The 22,088-nt window shown below is 51.8% G+C and overlaps 1 protein-coding gene across 1 annotated transcript; it reads right to left on the reverse strand.

The window, feature by feature from the left end:
* Positions 1–237: 237 nt before the first annotated feature.
* On the reverse strand, positions 238–18,905 carry SLC2A7 (solute carrier family 2 member 7). Its single transcript, XM_057730509.1, is given in 17 exon segments — positions 238–751; positions 1,317–1,394; positions 1,396–1,445; positions 3,286–3,377; positions 6,481–6,707; positions 7,574–7,681; positions 7,799–7,905; positions 8,638–8,725; positions 9,350–9,480; positions 9,483–9,542; positions 10,034–10,159; positions 11,717–11,869; positions 12,666–12,790; positions 15,069–15,229; positions 18,312–18,370; positions 18,446–18,562; positions 18,866–18,905. Coding segments are annotated over 17 exon segments (1,947 nt in total). The 3' UTR covers positions 238–526.
* Positions 18,906–22,088: the final 3,183 nt, after the last annotated feature.

Raw genomic sequence — 22,088 nt, forward strand, 5'->3', positions numbered from 1 at the left:
TTTAGAGCCCGTGAGCCACAACTATTGAGCCCGTGTGCCCCAGTTACTGAAGCTCACGCGCCTAGAGCCCATGCTTTGGAACAAGAGAAGCCACGGCAATGAGGAGCCCGCGCACCACAACGAAGAGTAGCCCTTGCTCGCCCCAACTAGACAAAGCCTGTATGCAGCAACAGAGACTCAACACAGCCAATAAATAAATAAATAAATTTATTTAAAAAAATGTGTGTCCATCCATCATTTGCGTTTTGATGCTGATGTAGAATCGGAGAATCTACTCTTGCCAATCGATACTCAGGTACCTGCCCGTCCTCCTAGGTCACTCCTCCCAGGTCATTCCTCCCAGGGTTAGCGTTGGAAGCTACTTGCTTCTCAACTAAATCAGGGACCAAACTTTCCAAAGTCTTCCAGTTGCCACTGTGGGCACAGAAATCTTGCAGGGGTTATCCTCCCTCGAGATCCGGGGCAGGGAGTCCCTTCCTCAGAGAAGGAAGCCTTGAACACGGCGCCTGGGGGACGTGTGGAGCCCCTAAAAAAATGAAGTCTCCCTGGCAGGCAGAGATGGTACGTGAGGCCCAGCATCTGTGATTTCTTCTTTCTTCTCTGGAAGCTCCACTCTGTTTCTCTTGGCAAAACTTCTATTTATCTCCATAAATGTTCAGCCCTTGGTCTCGGGAATGACCATGTAGATGTAAATAGCAGTGAGGAGGCAGATTCCTGCAAAGATGATGAAACTGTAGGCACCAATGATCTCCTAGGCCAAGAGACAAGAAAACAGGGGGGACGGAGGAAGAAAGAAATGCCACGGACCGCTCTGGGTGAGGCCTTTGTGAGTCACACAGGAATTTCCCAGCGGCCAGTTCTACTTTACTCCCAGAGGAGTGGAATAGCTAGAATATTGGGTCCTGCCCTCACATCGGAAAGGACTCAGCCTTTTAACGACAGGGACAGAATGTCTAGACTTGACTGCACACCTTCAGAAAGAGAGGAAGCAGGTGGAGGCCGGGGACTTGCTCCCTCACCCTGGCTCTAGCTTGCTTTGCACTCTGCCCACCCGAGCCCCTCCGTAATTACGTTCATGGTCTGAGTGCGGGACCTCCCTTCAGGAAGTGGGAAACTGGCGCAGTTAGTTTGGCTGGTGTGGTACCATGTGTATTTCATGGACCTCGTCGAATTAGCAGATGTTCTTAGTAGAAGGGGGATCCCTGCCTATTTCCTGGAGCACTGCTGCCTGCGTGGGGGACAAGATGGAGCGGGGAGTGGGGGCAAGGGGCCGCCCCTCCCCCACCCCGTGCTCTCCACCGCACGTCCCCGCTCACCTGAATGGATGGGAACACGAAGCCCACGATGAGGATGGTGAGCCAATGCACAGCCCCGTCCACCAACAAAGGTGCCCGGCCGCGAGCACTGCAGGACGCTCTCGGTCCTCACCACGGAGGGGACGGGACCTCGGGGCAGAGAGCACAGGACCAGCAGAGCGGAGAGGGGCGCGGAGGGCCCTCGAGGGGCACAGTCTGTTCCGGAGGGATGGCCGAGGGAGGAAGCTCACATCTCCCCTCCCAGCCAGCTGCTTCCCCCGCCCCCGCCCCCCCCCCAGGGTGCACCCAAAGCTGAACTTTGAGCTGAGCCTCTGAGGGCCTCAAGGTCACACCAAGGCCACTCTACCCCATGTCGGTGTCATTTTTATATTCGCCGTCGGGGCAGGGGGAGCCGGGGGAGCCGAGCTTAGTGAGCGCTTGTGCCTGGGAAGTGCTGCCCCCTGTGGCAGGTCTGGGGAATGGCAAGCTCCTTGCCTTGGGGCAGTTTCTCAACCTTTTTTTCCTTGAGGAGATTTGTCTGAAATGCCTAAGGCCATTTTCTCCCCTTAATCACTATCCCTCATGCAATTTTAATACAACATGTATGTTGTATCTACGTCTATCTATGGCTTTATATATTAACATATTATCTATACTCTTTATAAAAAGAATAAGATTCTGTCTCTCTCTCCCCAGTTAATTTCCAACTCTTGGAGATGGGGAGGAACTCGGAGCCTCGGAATGAGCTGCCCTTGGGACGTCAAATGGGAAACTCCTACAATCTAGTGAGGAGGGGGCCCCTTCCTCAGGGCTTCGCGCCCCAAAGGGGGCAGAGGTGAGGGAAGTTATCCACGCCGCCCACCATGCCCTCCTCCCTCCTGCCCCCCCCCCCCCGGGCCAGGCGGCCACGCAGCCCTTTAGGAGCCGGCTCACATGTCATATCAGTCCGTGATCTGATCCGGTATCTGGTATCTGCCCGCACAGCTGATGACTCATCTTCCAGGAGGGGCCCGAGGCCCGGAGGAGCACAGTGGCTTGCTTCAGGGAACGCATGGACAGTAAGGGGCGGAAGGCCCAGAACCCAGGTCTCCTGACACAAACACCAGCAATGATCCCACCAGGCCCTCCTGCCTCCACATTGTGGGTGTGCCGGGAAGGCTTCCTGCCAAAAATCCCACTTAAATAGCCTTCAACACGACCATGTGGCTCTGGTTCACAGCTGCATCCCCGGTGCCTGGCGCAGCACAGATGAAGCAGGTGTTTGTTCCATCCCTGTGTGTTCAGTGCATCAATACCTGTAATTTGGTTTATGGACAGCTGTTTCAAAACCAAGATTCTGCAGGGAATATTCTAGTCTTAAGTCAGAGGGGTCTTTCCCCAGACAGTGAGAATGCATTTGATCCTCAGGAGGACACACAGGGCAGGGAGAGCCTGGAGTCTGGAGGGTGCCCCTGAGGAAGGTGGGGATGAAGGCCCAAGGCTGCCAGCACATGGACATGGAGATAAAGCAACATAGGACTGTAGCTGGAGGCCAGGGGACCAAAGACAATTGAGCCTGGGGGGAAGGGGGGGGGAGGAGGGAGGGGGCTGTGGGCTTCAAGGCTAAAGTGAACATGTAGAGGGTTTGAATGTGAACTGATGGGCCCCCAGTGGGGTCTGGCTGATAAGAGCTCCCTCTTTGCAGAAGCTCTTCTCCTTCTTGGGCACTGGACCTGAAGCTGGGCATCTCCGGAAGCCACAGGAGATTGGGGGGGGGGGGGGCAGCCTGGCCGTGGCACTGGTTGGCACTTAGTAAATGTTGAATGAAAGAACGTGAGCTGGAATGACCTTTCAAGAGACAAGCAAACTGAACTGAGAATCCCAGTGTGGGTGGGGCTCATGTAGGAACAGGGGGAGGGTGGAGAGAACATGACGGGAATCACCCACCGAGGGCGTCCATTCACTCAGCACATCCGGGCGCTTCCTATGTGCTGGCCCTGCAGGTGCTCACTGGACCCGCTGGACTGTCCCGCGACGTAGGTGAAGACGCAGATGATGCCAAGGTAAGACATGCTCAGTGACAAGAGGCAGGGCTGTCTGTGCCTGAGACGCCCGGACCTGGGACCTCTGAGAGCTTGAGGTCAAGAGCTCCACCTGCAGACGAGCCCAACTGCGGGCCCCACCTTCCTGCCACAGGAAGGAGCCACACCTGGATTTCTGAGCACCTGCATGGGCCTCCAGGGCTCTGAGAGCAAGAGAGGGAAGATGGGACCAGGAATGACACCTAGCATCCTAGTCGACAGGGGCCTTCAGGAGCTGCACCTGATCAAGAGAATGTAACAGGAGGAATGTGATCACGTATTTATTCTCTGCCCTTCGCAAACCTTAACCCACCGAATCTTCTCGGCACCCCTCTGAGTGAGGATACTATTGTTTCAATCCTACAAATGTAGAGTCAGAAGCACTGAAAGCCTGAACACAGACCAAGAGGACACCGGGTCCCTTAGGGGTCAAACAATGGCCCACCTTAGATGATCAGCAAGGATGGAGCTGGGACCCAGATTCTGCACTATCTGACAGAATCCTTCTAGAAGCCACCAGACCAGGAGAGCTGGAAGAACCCCATCTCTGCTCCCCACAACCAGGGCAACGGATGGCATAAACTCAGGGTGAACAGACTTCAACCAAACTATGCAGGTAAGTGTTTCACTACAGTTACGAAAAAATGCTGTAAAGATGGGGTTGGTGCAGGGCTGGTGGTGGAGGTGGGCCAGGAATGGCTCCTTCAATGAAGTTGTTGCCTCTGAGTGGCAAGGTGAGAGATGTGGGGCAGGGTGGGGGGAAGGGGCAGCCTCCTGGAATGGGTGACTTGGGGATGAAGAGCCAGGTGGGCTGCTAGCAGAGGCGTGACAAGCTCTGGTTCAAGCAGGCAGGCAGGGTGGGCTCCATGTCAATACTCGAAGCCAAAGAGAAGTTGGCTGCAGCTGGAGGGGCTATCCTTGGCCTCGTGTCACCTGGGCAGCTGCTGGATGTGTTTTCAGGCAGAGCCTATAGGACTGGCCAATGGGTTGGAAGGAGAGTGAGAGCAAAACAATTGCCGGGGATGCCACTGAGGTTTCCAAAAGGCAACCGGCAACTATCTCTGTAGACAATGTCCAGTTTTATGTACTTCTTTTCGCTTGTCTGAAGTCCCTAAATGTTCTAAGAACTTAGATTGGTTTTCAAATGAGAAAATAAGGTCTTTAAAAAGGAAACTTTGATTAAACTGAAAGAGGATTTCCTCGTCAGCGGCATCATCACCCTCCACCTCGCCTGTTCCTCCACAGCCCCCTCTTGCGCCCCCCCCTCCGCGGCTCCCCCCCCCCCCCCCCCCCCCGCCCGCCTTGCTGTTCCCTGAACACAACCAGCTTCATCCACCTGCAGGTCCTTGTGCTCACCCAGGAATTAAGGAGGGGGCCATGACGGAGAGGACAGCTTGGCAAAAAAGGCAAAGAATGAAGACATTGTCTCCGAATTACAAGAATAATCTCTCCGCATATTCTCACCCTCACATATGATTGCGTTTTCAACTACAGACGGTCCCCTGATTTAAGAAGGTCCGACTTACAATTTTTCAACTTTACGATGGTGTGAAAGTGATACACATTCACTAAAACTGTATTTTGAATTTTGGTCTTTTCCTTGGCTATCGACAGGCAGTAGGATCCTCTCTCGTGATGCGGGGCAGCTCCCAGTCAGCCACGTGATCACGAGGGTCAGTAACAATCACTCTGTTTTTCACTTTCTGGACAGTACTCCATACCTTACACGAGGTAGTCAACACTTCATTATAAAATACACTTTGTGTTAAATGATTTTGCCAGACAAATATAAGTTTTCTGACCCCATTAAATGTAGGCAAGGCTAAGGGATGATATTGAGCAGGTTAGATGTATTAAGTGTATTTTTGATTTACAATATTTTCAACTTATGATGGGTTTATTGGGGACATAATCCCATTGTAAGTCAAAGAAGATCTGTATATAGTTTTTTTTAAAAAAAAAACCAGAAGAAAATAAAAGTTTAATAATGTGTATATATGGCAGAGACCCAAGAAAACTAACTCACTCCATCTGTGTATTGTTTGTTTGTTTGTTTTGGCCATGCCATGCAGCATGTGGGATCTCGGTTCCGCGACCTGGGACCAAACCTGCACCCCCTGCAGTGGAAGCCTGACATCCCAACCATTGGACCACCAAGGAAGTCCCCATCTGTGTACAGTTTTAATTGTAAAGGCGCAGTTACTGCAAAAGCAACAACAGGGCAGAAACAGTAGAGGATATACAAAATGCTGGCTGTTTTCCGAATATTTCATACTATGGCCATCCTAAGCATTTTCAAAATTTTTGTAGAACACAGATAACAAATAGACACTAAGAAAATCACAAGTTAAAGTGATACATTTCTTGTTTGGGTGGTCTTTGTGTTTTAATCTTACTCTGCTGCTATTTCCAGTTTACTCCATAGCCTCTGTTTCTTTTCTTACTTCTTCCTGACCTGGGCTCCAAGACATTTTTAATAGCACAGACTGACATACATGTTGACCCATGTTAGGATTTCAAGATGAGAGCTCTGCCCCATTTTATACGCTGGGGGTTATTTCCGCAGCGCACTTATGAACCAGACCAACCTCACCTGTCACGAACCACGTCCTCCATCCTAACCTTCCGATTGGCCTGTGCGCGGTGTTCCTGCTTCAGTTAAGGGATCTTCCTCTCTGTCTTACCACATACACATACGTTTGGTCCCCGGTCATCACTAATCCTTACACTAGTGTCGTTGGCCGTCCACGCTGACCTCTGTTCTCACTTTCTTCTGCTTGTTGAACTGAATGACGTCTGATCTTCCGTCTCCTTGCTTTACTCCACATCACGGGTGCTGGGCACCTTCTAGTGCCGGGCGCTTAAATATTTGCATATTGAAATACGTTTTATGTAACGTCTCGCTTCTTTTTACTTTATGGTTAGGGTATTCGATTTAATTATTTCCTTGCACGTGCATAGGTAGGTAATTGAAGTCACCCACGAATTCTGCTTCAGGACCGGGCAGTACGTCGCTCACGAAGGGGGCGTGGAGTTTGACACGTGGAGTTTGAGACCCCCGGGTCCAGCGGTGCGGGTTCAGTTACAGGGACCTCCCACCCCCCGCTTGTCCCCCGTCCCCCCACCTCCCATCCCGTCGAGGGCGCGTCCGCGGGAGGCAGGCCGAGCCGCAGGTGCCGCAGCCGACCAGCAGGAGGCGCCGCCGCCCCAGCCGCTCCGCGGTGCCCGCGGGGAGGGGAAGGGAGGGCGGTGGGGAGCCGCGGCGCAGGGGGTGGGGGCGTGGGGAGAGGGTGGAATTCTCGGGCCTGGGCCCCCGCTCCCTCTTCAGCCTCTCCTGAAGTGCCGTCTTGCCCTGCCGCCCGCTCGGTGGAGCTTAGGCCCTTATCCCGACGTGAGCGTAGTGAACGTGATGATCGTGCAGCACACGCTGCACCGCTGCCCTTCCCTGGCTCAGGCATCTCAGAGCCCTATCTCGGCTCCCCCCCACCGCGCCGTAATAACTAGTTTTCTAGTTTCTGCGTTTGATGCTTTGACATCTGGGGGCCTTGCTGACGCTGGAGGGACTGCCCCTCCCAGCGTTAGCCAGTTTCTCAGCCGTGTGCGCGCCTTTCACGTGAAACCAACCCAGAGAGCTCCCCACCCCCACCCCCTGCGCCATCAGGCTCTCCCCACCCCCACCCCGCCCCTCCCCACCCCCACCCCTCCCCGCCAGTGTCCCGCTGCCCTACAGGGCACGCACCAGACAACCAGGACCGGCCCAGCACGGATGCCCTGGAACCCCTTGAGATCCTTCAAACCAGACAGCCCTAAACCTGCTTGCCCTGCCTTGCCTGTTCCTTCCCACGGAAACCACGAGAAAGGCTCTTCCCCACGTTCCCCCCCCCCCCCCCCAGTGCTTCTCCATGTGGCCCTGTGTGCCCCCTCTCTCTCCGGAACGGTGAGCAACACTGTCTTTTCAGTGGCAATCATCTCACCCCCCCCCCCAATAATAATAACACTTACATTTTAAAATAGCCTCTTCCCATTACCTGCTGCTTCAGTTCACATCCATGCCGCCCAGGACCTGGCCTCACATCACGAGGGCCCCTCTCCCTCCCCCACACTTCCCTTTCCAAGGCCTGGACACCACCTCCTGCGCAGCCTGTACCTTCTACATATCCCAGGCTCGGGCCATGCCTTCCTTCCTTGCGGTTCTAATGCCTTTTCATCCCACCCCACCCCCCGCAGCAGCAACCACAGCAGCGCCATCATCCAGGCCGCACCATCACTCCATGCCAGGCCCTGTAGGGTCATGGTACTCATGTTGCCTCTGTCCTCCCAGCGGCCCTACAGAGCGGGATTATCACTGCCACTCGGTAAGGGCCCAGCAGGAGCCAAACGGCAATCCCGGGACTGGATACACTAGTTAGAGGTGAGACCAGCGTTTCCTTCTATGCTTAGTACCCAGACGCTGCTCCTCAGGGAGAGAGAGGGAGGCGCCCCTGTCGTTCTGGCTTGGGTTTCTCCAGGTAGGACGATGGGGAAGAGGGTCCTAGGTGCGACGATGTAGCCTAGAAGAGGAGGGCTCGGAGGACAGAGGGTGGACCCTGCCCTAGAGGAAGCAGGAGGGGCTAAAGGAATCCGCGGGAGGAAGGGGTGCGCAGACTCCAGGAAAGTGGAGAATTGGGCCTAGGGGCCTCCCAGCTGCTCCCATTTCCGGCTCTTTTCCATCACGTGGCCCTCCCCACCCTGCTAAATCCTCTGAAAGTAGGTTGGGGCTTAAACCGGCTCTGGGGAAAGTACAGATTAGTAACAAATAATTTTCTAAAACACCTTTAAGTTCCAAGGCAACTCAAGAAACAGGAACCAAAATAATACTGAGCTAAGTTGGGAAAGTTCTAGAGAAAGGACCATCGTGGTCACTTGACCTTGTACATGAGCTCACCTCTGTTGATTCATATAGGCATAAGTGGTTCAGATTTTAAATACAAAACTCTGAAATAATAGTTTTATGCCAACAGTAAATAACACCTACATCGGTATACTGGGTATTGCAATCGTCGTAACCATTGTACAAAGGAAGAAACTTGAATTTGAAGGTGTTTCAGTGGCCTGGTCAAGGTCATGCAAGTAGTAAGTATGGGCACATTTGAAAGTCTGCGTCCCTCCAGTGACCCAGGACCAGTGCCATCAGCACCTCTCAGTGGACTCTGGAGGGGGCTCTTGTCTGCCTGTGGGGCACTGGCTCAGAGATGCCCAAATGGAAGGACGCTTCCAGGGGGCTCACCGAGATGACGGGCATCAGATGTTGACCACGCTGGCACCCACTGTTACACACTGGGCGTGGGCTGCCTCCATGCCAGCCGATGCGTAGATCACGTCCACACGTAGCTGACCTAAAACAAAAGCACAGGGGCTGTGAGGAGAGGCCCGAAGGCCCAGGCCATTGACAACTTTCCTGACTCTACAAACACACAGTCCTGAAAGCCTAGGGGACCCTTGGACAGGAAGGAGGCAGTAGGTGGGAGAAAAGAGCTGTGACCTGGAGACTTGAGACCTGGGATGGAGGCCAGCTCTGCCAGAGCCCAGGTTATAGCTCTTCCCCTCACAGGGCCTTGAGCTCTGCGTCTGTAACATGGGACCCTGAGATGTTCCCCTCTGTCGCTTTGTTAGTCTGAGATCTCAGGCCCCACAGAATAACCCCTCACCTCTCATTCCAGTCCTTGGCAACCCCAAGCTCAGCTTCTCTCCTGGCCCAGCCCCAAGGATGTGGGCGATGCAGCACTTCCGAAAGCCACCACATGCCGTGGCCCCTGCCTGGGCTGGGTACCACTCCCGTGTGCATCCATGAGTCCCTGAGGGCCTGATGCCACCTCTTCCTGACACTTTCCTTGAGCACCATCTGGGTTACCTATCCAGTCTCCCATGTTTCTGGAAGCATCCCCCAGCCCTGGTTTCACAGATCTCCACCCTCTGCCCACACCATCATAGATACAATTGTAGCAAAAGAACCACCCCTGCCGTGTTGACCCCTGAGAGCTGCTGGCTGGCCATGAGCACGACGAAGGAGACCAGCTGCCAGCGGACAGGCCGAAATGTGAAGAGGCTGAGCACAGACGGACAGCCCTCGGCCCTCTCGGCTGGTCCTCGACGTGCGTTTCTTCCACCTCATCTTCCACGTCTGTACAGCCTCTCAGTTTCCTCAGAGCTGCGCGGAGCAGAGCGGACCCCTCTTGTTGCTGACAGCACCTGACCCGAGGCTTAGGGAAACGCAGGGGGGACAGCTCCCCTGGAGCTTGGCCCATCCCAGCCACAGGCTCCCCGTTTTCCCTGGGCAGGATGCTCACTGGACCCCAGCGAGGTCCCCAACACTGTGACGGTGTCCCCAGTCACAGCCACACCCCGACCCCCACCCTGGGCAAGCCTGCAACGGTCAACACCTGACAGCCTTGATGCCAGCTCTGACCTGGACCGTGTTCTCTGCTGGACCACACCCCAGAGCTGTCCTGGACTCCCCAGCACCAACGGCACCTCTGCCCCATCTCACTGGCGCCTGCGTCTTGGAGGGCATCTCCCCACCCTGTCCCCTGCCCGTCCTCTGCTTTGGGCACGAGGGAGGAATGTTTGGCGGGCATGGGCAGCAGCTGGGAAGTGAATGGGGTGGGAGGGTCTTGACGGAGCAGCCTGTATCTCCAGTACCTTGCTGAGCTGTTTCTTCATCTCTTTTTTGAATCAAGGTGTACCTCAGGCTCTCAGGGAAGACGGGCAGAGAGAGGAGCTGAAACAGTGTGGGGACCCCCGTGAGTGCCAAGAGCACAGGCCAGCCTGGAAGGAACCGACACTGAGAACTTGAGACTGACTGGCTGGGGACTCCCTGGGGGCTCTGGGTGCCCTCCAGCCGACCCTCCCCATGTCCTGACTGTGTCCTGACTCTCTCCTCTTACAAACGCGCTCCCCCATGTGGTTCTAGCCCTCGGTGAGAGCCAGGGGCAGCAGGGACCTAGTCCTTGCCAAGATGTGGCTGCCCAGAAGCCACCCACAAAGGGGTTCCACATTTAAAAATGGAGAAAATAATGATAATTTTTAAAAGATCTGTTGTTAACTCATTCTGCAGGAAGAGTATTTCTCTTCTTAGAAACAGCATATGATTTAAAAGTGTGAGCCCTAGGAAAAATGAACCCATGGCTTGTTCCTAACTTTATGTCTGAAAATGGCATAATCTCTGCCTTGCTAGAGGCTGGGGTCGGGGAGGGGGCTGCAGCCAGCGCTGTGGCTGTGAGAGCTCCTTCTGGAAGATCTGGGTTAAGGAGGCAGCAATGAGATTCAACGAAGCCTCGCTAGCTTTGATGGGAACTGGAAGCATCGTTTCACTTCTCTAAGCCTCCGTTTTCTCATCAGTAAAATAAAGATGATGATGGTGATGATGGTGATAAAGTGCCCCCTAAAGAGCCGTGAGGGGTGAGATGTAGCACGCACAGGGCATCAGTACACGGCGGGCCCTGCGTGGCTTCCCCTTCAGCTGCACTGGGGCGGTTTGGGAATCGTTAAAACTAATGACCTGTTACTGAGCACGACTGCGTCCTGAGTCTCTTCAAGGTACTGGGGGGAATACAAAGACATAAAACCACCTATTAAGGAATTCCTGTGGAATTTAGATAATTTGAAAATGTTTATGAAAAAAAACCAGAAACAAACCCCACCGTGTTCTTGAGGGCCTTTGATGCTGACCTGCGTTCCAGCCACACTCTCGGGGCCATTCTCGCACCCCTTCCCCCAGATGGCCACTTCCCCCTCTCTCCTCTGTCCTAAAGCTTCCCTCCCGCCTCCCCAGGCCACCGGCTCTCAGGCAATGGCCTGGCCACCTTTCACTTGGAAAGTAGAAGCAACCAGAAGAAAACGTCTAGAAGTGCCACATCCACCCATGTGACAGTGACCGTGGCTGCATGCCTGCCCCCTTCTGCATCGATTACCCTCACGGCAGGACCATTCCTACAGCAGCCAAGTACATTGCTTTTTTTTCCCAGCTGAAAAAAAGAGAAAAAAAAACAAAACCCTTCTCTCCAGCCTGCTTCCCCTTCCAGCTCCCCCCACCAACTTCTCTCCATCCTTTACAGCAAAACTCCCAAGTGTCATGTGTGCCTCTAGTCTCCGATCTCCTCCTCCCAGTTTGTCTCCATCACTCGCCAAAACTGCCCTCGTCAAGGGCACCCGTGTCCATCAAAGCCATGCATTGCCCAACCTGAAGGGCCCTTCTTGGCCTCATCTGACTAGATCCACCAGACACATGGGCACAGCCGAACAGTGACCGGACCCTGCGCCTGAGGCCCCCACGTGGTCTCCATGCTCCCTCTTTCCCCCCAGACCTCGGTGAGGCTTGGGTACCTGTAAGGTTACCCAGGATGGCTTGCAGACTGAAGATCTGTGCCAGGAAGGTTCCCACAATGACAGAAACCTCTGTTATTGTTCCTAGAGCTCCCCTAAGGTTCTTGGGAGCTAACTCTCCCAGGTACATGGGAAGGGCGCTGTAGAAGATATCTGGATGGGGGGAAACAAAAACCAGGGCAGGAGAAAAGAAACAGTCTCAACCGCCAGGGCTGGGAGCTTGAGATTTAATTCATCTCACAGTCCCCGAGCTTCTCTGTGGTGTCAGCTGCCACTTACAGGCAGCCCTCCCACCACCACCACCCCGCCTCCCCTCCATGGAGATGGAAATTTGCCACGTGGACTGTTGAGCTTGCATTCAGACTCCCAGGACACGTGGCAGGGTACCCTCTCCTTCCTAGCTGCAGAGCTGGGGCCACTTGTTACAGGTGAGGACTGTGTCCCTGGGATGTGAGACTTAAAGACAAATCTTTGGCTTGGGATTATTTTCTGATTTTTCTGAAGCACAGGTTACTTGCTTTTCTTTTCTTTTAAACAGAAGAAACCACCATGGTTAAGAAACCTCACTCCCTTGCTGACCGAGGCCCCAATTCTGTATTCCTTTTGTTTGTAGCCCCTCATCCCCAGTGCGAACTGTACATCCTCCTTGGAAGATACCTTGTGAAGCCTTATCAGTTTATACTTCAAGGTAAAAGTATGTTTTTAAAGATCCTCCGCTGATAGATTTTTTTAAATAAGGGGAAGGGAAGAGAGAGCATGAGGTCTGCGAGAGTCTGGGGGTGGAGGCAAGGGGATGCCCCCAAAGGGAAAGAGCCATTCAGAGCCAGGAAGCCCCTTGCCGCCCCTGCTTCCAGCCTTGGCCGATGGTGCTGGGTGTGTCTGATGAAGACCCTTCCCCGATCGGTGACCCTGAGCACGGGCTTGGGGCTTCAGCCATCCCTGTAGGTACCTGCACAGACTCCCAGCACCCCTCGAGAAAGGGTGATCAGCTCGAAAGCTTTGGCCGCTTTGCTGAGTCCCATCAGGATGGCGGGGATGATGGCGAAGACATTGTTGATCAGCAGGGTTCCCTTTCTGCAAGGACAGCAGAGCCCAGAGGGCAGGGGGGCTGAGGTGGCAGAAGCTCTCCCAACACCAACTCCTGTTCTCCAGGGCGGCCATTATAGAAGGGCCGGGAATGTGCCTGAGAAAGGCCGATGGCTGGGAAGCACAGAATGCAAGGACAAGTGGGCAGAGGTGCCAGGAAGGGAGGTCTGGGGTCAGTGGGGGTGGGGTGAGGAGTGGGAGGATGCTAACCGTTGGGGCTGACTGAAAATAGCAGGGAGGGAGAGAGGAATGGGATGCCTCTGTAGGTAGCGAGCTTCCCATCACTGGTGGTATTCAAGCAGAGACTAGAATGGATGAAGGTTGTCAGGAATGTTGAACAGGGGAGCCCCCCAACAGGCAGGAGGCAGAGTTGGATTAGATGATCTCTAAGATTCCTCCTCAGGCTGACAAACCATGAGTCTATGAAGTGGGGGGAGTGTCTGAAAAATAGCACTACGCTGGATGCCCCCTCCTTCTCTCCGCCAGGATGCATCCTTACCTACCAGACCGTGTTCTGCGCCCCATGCTGACCTGCATCAGTGGCTCCTTTGCCCCCTCACCCCCACATGTGGCTTGGGTTTTGCCAAAAGAGAAAACAGCAGTGGATCAGGAAGGAGGACGGCGCCCCAACTGTCGGGTGGCTGCTGGCTGCACCAGCCTTGGTGATTTCTCCACACACTGCCCATCTTTGAGGACCATCAGGACCCTGACTGACACAGGTGCCTCAGCCAGGGGGGTCGGGCTCTGATGCCAGGAGTGAGGGAGGGGGTATCTCTAAACAGAAACCCTTCCTGGGGGGGATAGCCATAAGAGTTCTACAAAAGTCCCCTGCTGGGCAACACTGAGGACTCACCAGATACACAGACTGGTTTTCTCAGGCCACTTTTCTCTTCCTGGGGTGGGCGGAGCGCTGAGAGAGCTGTCCTCTGAGCCAAAACTCAGAGCAGAGGATCAGCCAGCCCTGATGACCAGGAAGCCTTAGCTTAGCTCAGGGCTTGTCCCGGCCCCACCAGGACAAGGCCAGCTCCACCACACCGGCTGGGCTCCGGGTCCTCATCTGCAAAATGAGGGCGATGGTGAAACCACTTCTGAGGTCCCAAGTTCTGTGACTCTGGGTTCAGACAAGGAGGTGGGGGCCAAGCTTCTAGAACAGCCCAGTCACTCTTGGTGTAGCTGAGAAAAGCACAGTCTGAATTACAAAAAAAGCTTGGATTATGACGTAATTGCAATATAGTGAATGTCTCCTGCATTCAAGTAGACAACGAATGACAAATTAATTGTTAATCAGGTATCCATAAAAAGAGGTTCTATGAGTTCTGCTTCAGTAAATAATTTTCAATTGCCAATATTTTCTTTGTTGTTTGTTTGTTTGTTTGTTTGTTTTGGCTGCGCCTGGCATCTGGTGGGATCTTAGATCCCCAACCAGGGATTGAACCTCGGCCTTTGGCAATGAGAGCTCGGAGTTCTAACCACTGAACCGCCAAGGAATTTCCCAATATTTTCTTTTATGCATGAATTGGTATGGTTCTTAAAGAGCCTGCTTTCTTGAGAGGACTCCCCACTCCTCCCTACAGACTGCCAGCCATGGCACCTCCAGTCCACGTGTAACTGTGAATTCCAAAGAATGGGATCCGGCCAAATGGAATTCTGCAGGGCCTCACCCTGAGACCTTGCCTCACTTCCTTTCTTCCTGGGAACCTTGATCTGGGCATCCCTCCTTATCTGCAGAGTCACATCTTTGCAGCAACTGGGCTTAGGCGTAAAGACTAGTGAGTCCATGCAAACCAAGCAAAGTACAAGCACTATTCTTCTTTCTCAAACAAGACTCGAGCCAGGGGCACGTGGAGTGACTCGGTGTGAACCCCAAACCTCAGAACAACACGGATGAGGCTGTAGCTGTTACAACGTAGAGCCCCAGGTCACCTGGCCTTGAATTACACCCAATCAACAAGCATGTATTGAACACCTGCTAGAAGTGCTGACAAGGCCCCCCTGCTGAGCACCCTCCAGACTTTGCTGTCAGAGGCTGATCCCCCTCCCCTGGGCGGACCACGGAGGGGCTGCTGTTCCCATGCAGCTGACGATGGGGGAGAAATCCCAAGAAATTCAAGGACTTGCTTTAGGGTCAGGATGTCTATGGCAAAGTGGACTTTAGACCTTCTGATTTTCAAGGTCACACGACTCCCCCACCACATGCACAATCGCCAAGAGACAGTGTGGTTTACTAAGCTGAGTTTTGGGTGAGAGCAGCACCCCTCCTCTTTACCTGCCACATTTGTCAACCAGCAGGCCAACAACCAGGGACCCCACCAAGCCACCCAGAGGGTGCATGGACACGGTGCAGGACCGCAGCAGCAGCATGACCTTCTCGTCCACGAAGGCTCCGTGTCACTTGAAGTAGGTTTCGTTATAAAAGGGCTTCAAGACCTGGAAGACACTGCCCCATCCACAGCCAAAACAGTGCACCTCATGGGAGACCAAGAGGTAATGTTCTCAGCTGCCTCTGGTCATTGTCCTGAAGGATGTTTCTACCAGGACGCAATTGACTCTCTGTTGTTACCTGGAGATTAAAAAAAAAAAAGCCTACCGTATGATGGGGTGAGATGAGGAACCAGAATGCACAAAACGCTGTTAAAAATTCACTGTTGGTAGATGAATGGATAAAGAAGATGTGGGACATATAAAATGGAATATTACTCAATCATAAAAAGGAATGAAATGGTTATTTGTAGTGAGGTGGATAGACCTAGAGTCTGTCGTACAGAGTGAAGTAAGCCAGAAAGAGAAAAACAAATACTGTATGCTGATGCATATATATGGAATCTAAAAAAAAAAATGGTACTGATGAACCCAGTGGCAGGGCAAGAATAAAGATGCAGATGTAGAGAACAGACTTGAGGACACGGGGAGGGAGGATGAAGGGGAAGCTGGGACGAAGTGAGAGAGCAGCACTGACATATATACACTACCAAATGTAGAATTGATGGCTAGTGGGAGGCTGCTGCATAACTCAGGGAGATCAACTCGATGATGGGTGACGACCTAGAGGGGTGGGATAGGGAAGGTGTGAAGGAGTCGCGGGAGGGAAGCAATATGGTGATATATGTATAAATACAGCTGATTCACTTTGTTGTACAGCAGAAATTGGCACAACAGTGTAAAGCAGGTATATTCCAATAAAGAGCTAAAAAAAAAAAGAAGTAGGATTTGTTCACTACCTTTGTACTAACTAACCTTCTGATTATGACCTACCTTATCTTTTAATATTTAACTACACTAAAGCAGTTCATTAGAATCACACATCTCCTCATTATATTCTAAAATTATTAAAAAGCATCATTCAAAAATAGCATTTCCTGCAAAAATTTTTATGCAAGCACAAGAAATGAATCTAGCAGACTTATTTTAAATCAAAATGCAAAAATGTCATTCTTTCACGTTAACTGTTCCTACATGGCTGAAGAGTTTTTAATCATGAGTGTTGGATCACATATCACAAGCTTTTTTTTTCTGCTTTTTTGAGGTAATCAAATATGACTTTTTTCATCGCTTAATGTTGTATATCACAATGACAGTGTCAAACTTTTCTTGCATTCCTGGGGTACACTAAACTTGGTGCAGTGGTTAAGAATCCACCTGCCAATGCAGGGGACACGGGTTCAAGCCCTGGTCTGGGAAGATCCCACATGCCTCGGAGCAACTAAGCCCGTGTGCCACAACCACTGAAGCCGACGCACATAGAGCCTGTGCTCCGCAACAAGAGTAGTCTTCAGTCTCCACAACTAGAGAAAGCCTGTGTGCCGCAGAAAAGACTCATTGCAGCCAAAAAAAAAAAAAAAAAATTATTGTTGAATTTAGTTACTAATACTTAGATTTTTTTTCCCTTAATGTTCATTACTGAGTTTGGCCTATTGTTTTTCCTTTCCTGTATTGTTCTTGAGAATAAAGCATATTTTAATATCAAAAATAAAATAAAAATAAACAAAAAACCCCAAAACCCTCACTGTTGGGAATTCCCTGGTGGTGCAGAAGTTAGGACTCCAAGATTCTAAGGCAGGGGGCCCAGATTTGATCCCTGTTGGGGAACTAAGATCCCACATGCCAGGCAGTGCAGCCAAAAAAAAAAAATTTCATTTTGTATAGCCTTACTGTGCAAGAGGCAACATAAGAAATATTGCTACTAATTGTGTGACTTTGGGCAAGTTCTACCTCTAGAAGCCTTAGTTTCCTCCTCGATTATAGAAATGATATGTATCTAATAGAGAATTCATGAGCATTCACTGTGATATAGTGATGGTACGTTGCTCGACTAAGAAAAAAACGTTCCTTCAATGGTAATAATAAGTATATTAATATAAGCCAGGAGCAACTACTGCAGTACCTCCTATAAAGCAGAATAAAGTGCAGCTATAAAGTAATCACAGTGATTTTTTAAAGTTGAGCAGGACTCATACACCCAAATAAATGGGAACAGGCACTGGGTCCTGTCCTTGCCCTTCCAGGGACCTTCTCCCTGTAACTGTTCCCTATCAGTCCTGCATCACTCTTTTCTTCTCTTTTCTTTTTTTTCTTTTCCTTTTCTTTCCTTTTCTTTTCTTTTCTTTTCTTTTCTTTTCTTTCCTTTTCTTTCTTTTTCTTTTCTTTCCTTCTTTTCCTTTCTTCCTTTCTTTCTCTCTCTCTCTCTCTCTTTTTTGCCAAACTGCATGGCTTGTGGAATATTAGCTCCCAACCAGGGATTGAACCTGGGCCCTCTGCAGCGGAAGTGCCAAGTCCTAACCACTGGACCGCCAGGGGATTTCTGGGCCATCTTTCTTTATTGCATCCTTCTCATCAGGATGCAGACATGACTCTTGCCCTGTAAAACCCTAACACAACCCTGTCATCTCTCTCCTTCCACTAAGCTTCATTTTCTTGTTCCCTTGTGCAGCAAAACTCCTTCAAAAAGCCGTCTCTCCTCCACCCCACCCATTCTCCCTGAATCCACTCCAATCAAGCTTTTGTCTCCAGCTCTCAACTCAGCTGCTCTTGTCAAGGTCACTCGTGCCCTCCATGCGGTCAAAGCCAGTGGTCAACTCTCAGCCTTCATCCTGACTCGACATCAGGGCCTGTCCCTCCTTCCTAACTCACAGGCCTTGAGGACACTCTTTTTCCTCTGCTTCCCCTCACCCCAGTCCCAACCCCTAAAGGGTTTAGTCCTTGACCCCATTCTCTTTGTCATTTGCAAGTGGCCTTCCCAGGGGAAAGGCAGTGGGGCTAAGGCCCAAAGCGACTGGGCAGGGAATCCAAGCCCATCCCCTCCCAGCCCCTTCCCAATGGGCCTGGAACGGATGACATGGGGGCAGGGGAGACAGCCCACAGCTCTACTCATGCCCTGGTCTCCAGAGGCCAGCCTCCAGGGAGGACTAGAGGAAGATTTCCTCTTCCGGAAAAACGCCGGTGGCTTCTGGAAGAAAGATGGCGGCCTCCACAGAGCAAGATGGCAGTCGCCTCCCGCCCACCTCGTGCCCACCTTGTGTGGCATGATAACCACGGCGATGTTGTAGCCGTACTGGAACGCCGAGCCAAAGTCTGCTCAGCATGGCCAGCACCAGCGTGGGCCAGAGGCTGGGCCGCAAGTGGGGGGTGGGGGACCCCAGGCCTTGCCCGGGGGAGTGGGGAAGGCGGACCGAGGCCGGTGGGGAGTGGATGCCATCATTTCCTGTTCCTCGGACGCATCCCCCTCCTTAAAGAGATGTCTGCGCATCTCCTCTGGGCCTGGCCCTGGATGAAGTGGGGGAAGATTCAGGAAAAAGGTCCAGCGGACTCTGCCCTTGCGGAGCTTGCATTCTAGTGAGGGAAGGCCAAATGAAACAAAATAAAAACACAAACAAATATGAGACTTCAAATAACGATAATGCTATGAGGGCAGTAAAACAGGTAATGGGATAGGAGCCAATGGGGGGCAGAGGAGGGAGCTCTCTGAGGAGGTGCCTTTAAGCTGAGACCTGAGTGGACGAGATGTGCCTGTGAGCATCTGGGGGAGTTTTCTAGATAGAGGGAGCCACGAACAGAGGCATGGCTTGCCTGTCACTCCAGGGCAGGCCCTGCGGAAAACCAAGGCCATCACGTTTCCATGGCTACCTGGGAACTGGCCACAGGGTAGCTCCTGGGAACTGGCCACAGGGCCAAAGTCTCAGGAGGGCAGCAGAACTGGGACAGGGGCTGTTGCTGCTTGACCCAGGGCTCCAAGCAGCCAGCTGGTGCAGAGCCACGGCCCTGGACCATTTCCCCACCCCCACCCCCGCCCCTCTGCTTGCCCTTCAGCTGCACCTCTGACCCCCACCCCCACCAGCCACTGCCTGACTGCCCACAGCCTCAGCCCTGTGCAGCCAGCAAAACAGCCAGGCAGAGAAAAGCAGGATTCGGGCAACTTCAGAGGCTGGGGGAACAGGATGGGGACGGGGATCTCCCACACTTCCCTAGAGGTGGACCCAACCCCTCCTCTCTTGTGTCTGAGAGAGGATGTTTGGGGAAGCTGCTTCCCCTCACTGCTCTCCTGGGGCGGGTGGCTCTCCAGGAAAAGCAGGGGCAGTGTTGTCCTTTCCTTGCTAAAAGCATTTCAGGGGACTTCCTCTCCGCCCATAGTCTGTCTCCTCACCTGGTGGCAAAGGGACAGTGACAGTGACAGTTTCCTAGACTTGGCACTTACCCCCTCCCCTGGTGGGGTGGGCAGAGGAGTCCCTGCCTCTTTTTTCTCCATCTTTGTTCGGCGGAGGAACAAGTGCACTCTGCCTCCCAAGTGACACCTGGGTCCTGCTCTGTGTTGACCACCTGGGGCCTGTGAGGCTGTATTACCCTTTCAGTCTCTGGACCCTGCTCACTTTCCCCAGGAGAATATTTTCCTTGGACGTGTTGATAAGATAAGGATTCACACTCAGCATGAGTTTTGTCTTTGCCTCCATCAAGCCTCAAACCAGAAACTCTCTGGTTGAACCAAGGAGAAGAAAGACATTATCTGCCCTGGGTCCCTAGAAATGAGGTGTCTCGGGAACCCAGGCGGGCCTGATTGCCTGAATCCTTTTTGCGGCTCCTGTGTCATCTCTCCACTGTGTTTCCTCCTACGAATTTGGACTAATTGTCCTTATGGGGGAAAGAGCAAACTAAATACTTTAAAAGAGATACAACTTAATTATTGCTACTTACACTTAGTATTAAATAAGTCAATAAAGTATTGAACAGAGGTGCTCATCTCAGAATTATCTCTATTACAAATATGATATTGCTTACATGCAGAATCTAAAAAGAAATGGTACAAATGGACTTATTTACAAAATAGAAACAGACTCACAGACTTAGGGAATGAACTTATGGTTACAGGGGTCGGGGGTGGGGAGGCTAGGGGAAAGGGATAGTTAGGGAGTTTGAGATTGACATGTACATACTGTTATTTAAAATGGGTAACCAGGACTTCCCTGGTGGCACAGTGGTTAAGAATCTGCCTGCCAATGCAGGGGGCACAGGTTCGATCCCTGCTCCAGGAAGATCCCACATGCCACGGAGCAACTAAGCCCGTGTGCCAAAAAAACAAAAATAAAATGGGTAACCAGGACTTCCCTGGTGGCACAGTGATTAAGAATCTGCCTGTCAATGCAGGGGACATGGGTTCAATCCCTGGTCTGGGAAGATCCCACATGCCGCAGAGCGACTAAGCCCATGTGTCACAACTACTGAGCCTGTGCTTTAGAGGCCATCAACCACAACTACTGAAGCCTGTGCACCTAGAGCCCATGCTCTGCAACGAGAGAAGCCACCGCAATGAGAAGCCTGTGCACCGCAGTGAAGAGTAACCCCCACTCTCCACAACTAGAGAAAGCCCATGCGCAGCAACGAAGACCCAGTGCAGCCAATAAATACATAAATTTATAACATAAAGTAAAATAAAATAAAATGGATAACCAACAAGGACCTACTGTATAGCACAGGGAACCCTGCTCAATGTTACATGGCAGCCTGGATGGGAGGGGAGTTTGGGGGAGAATGGATACATGTACATGTACGACTGAGTCCCTTTGCTGTGCACCTGAAACTGTCACAACATTGTTAATCGGCTATACTCCAATATAAAATAAGAAGTTAAAAAAAAAGTAAAAAAAAAAAAAAAAACAAAAAAGAATGATCTCTATTAGAAAAAAAAGAGTAGGGAATAACTGAATAAATTCTGACAAATCAAGTGATTGGAGTGCCAGGCTGCCATTTCAAGGGATAATTATGAAAATTACTTAGGGACATGGAGACATTTATGAATGTCATGTTGGGTGACTAAAGCAAGACGCACTCGTGTGCCTGGGTGAAAAGGTACTGGCACGTGGACAGCAGCGTGATGGCCACAGGGAGATGAGCACGTGGGGCCCATGTTCTCCTAACAGTCTGCTCATGACAATTCAGGTATTCTCCCGAGTGGTATATGTTTTGTCTGCTGTGCCCCTCATCCCTTCTGAGGCCTCAGTGGCAGAGTGTTAGCTCTTGGGAAAGGCCAGGACCCTGGACACTTCTGCCCTCCAGGGCTGTGGACCCACTGGCTGTGGGCACAGATGCTTTGCCAGGCGCGGGATCTGGCTCGCTCTCTCTCTCCTCTTGCAGTAAATAGACGCTGTACCACTTGAGCCTGGTGTGTGAGAGGTCTGTCCTCAGCGACCTTGAATCCTGCACTCATCTCTCCCCTGGGGGGCACTTCCCTGCCTTTTAACCTTGGCTGCACAGCCTGGTCACCCAGTGAGCAGTGAAATCTTAACATTTCTATTTGTATCAGGTGTGTCCGAGGCAATGTAGGCTTTTTCTATCATGCTGCTCAAAGTTCTTCCAGCCTCTTCCTGTTGCCCCAGGCCAAAGCCATTTCTATCTTTTTAGGTATTTGTTACATCTTCCCCTGCTTCTCAGTACCAAGGTCTGTATTAGTTTCCTGTGGCTGCTGTAACAAATTACCAAAAATGTTGTGGATTAAAACCACACAAACATATTACCTTACAATTCTGGAGCCCATGAGTCTGACAAGGGTCTCAATGGACTAAAATCAAGGTGTCGCCAGGAGCCATATTCCTTTCTGTAGGCTCTAAGGGTGAATCCATTTCTCTGCCTTTTCCAGCTTCTAGAAGCCTTCCTTCATCTTCAAGGCCAACAGCATCAGACGGAGTCTTTCTCATGCTGCCATCTTTCTGGTTCTTCCTGCCCCCTGTGAATACATGAGTCCCACTTGAACAATCCACAACAATCTCCCGTCTCAGGTTAGCAGACCAGTTACCTCTCAGTT

This window comes from Hippopotamus amphibius, chromosome 1 (genome assembly GCF_030028045.1).
Source record: "Hippopotamus amphibius kiboko isolate mHipAmp2 chromosome 1, mHipAmp2.hap2, whole genome shotgun sequence".
NCBI classification, from domain to species: Eukaryota; Metazoa; Chordata; class Mammalia; order Artiodactyla; family Hippopotamidae; genus Hippopotamus; species Hippopotamus amphibius.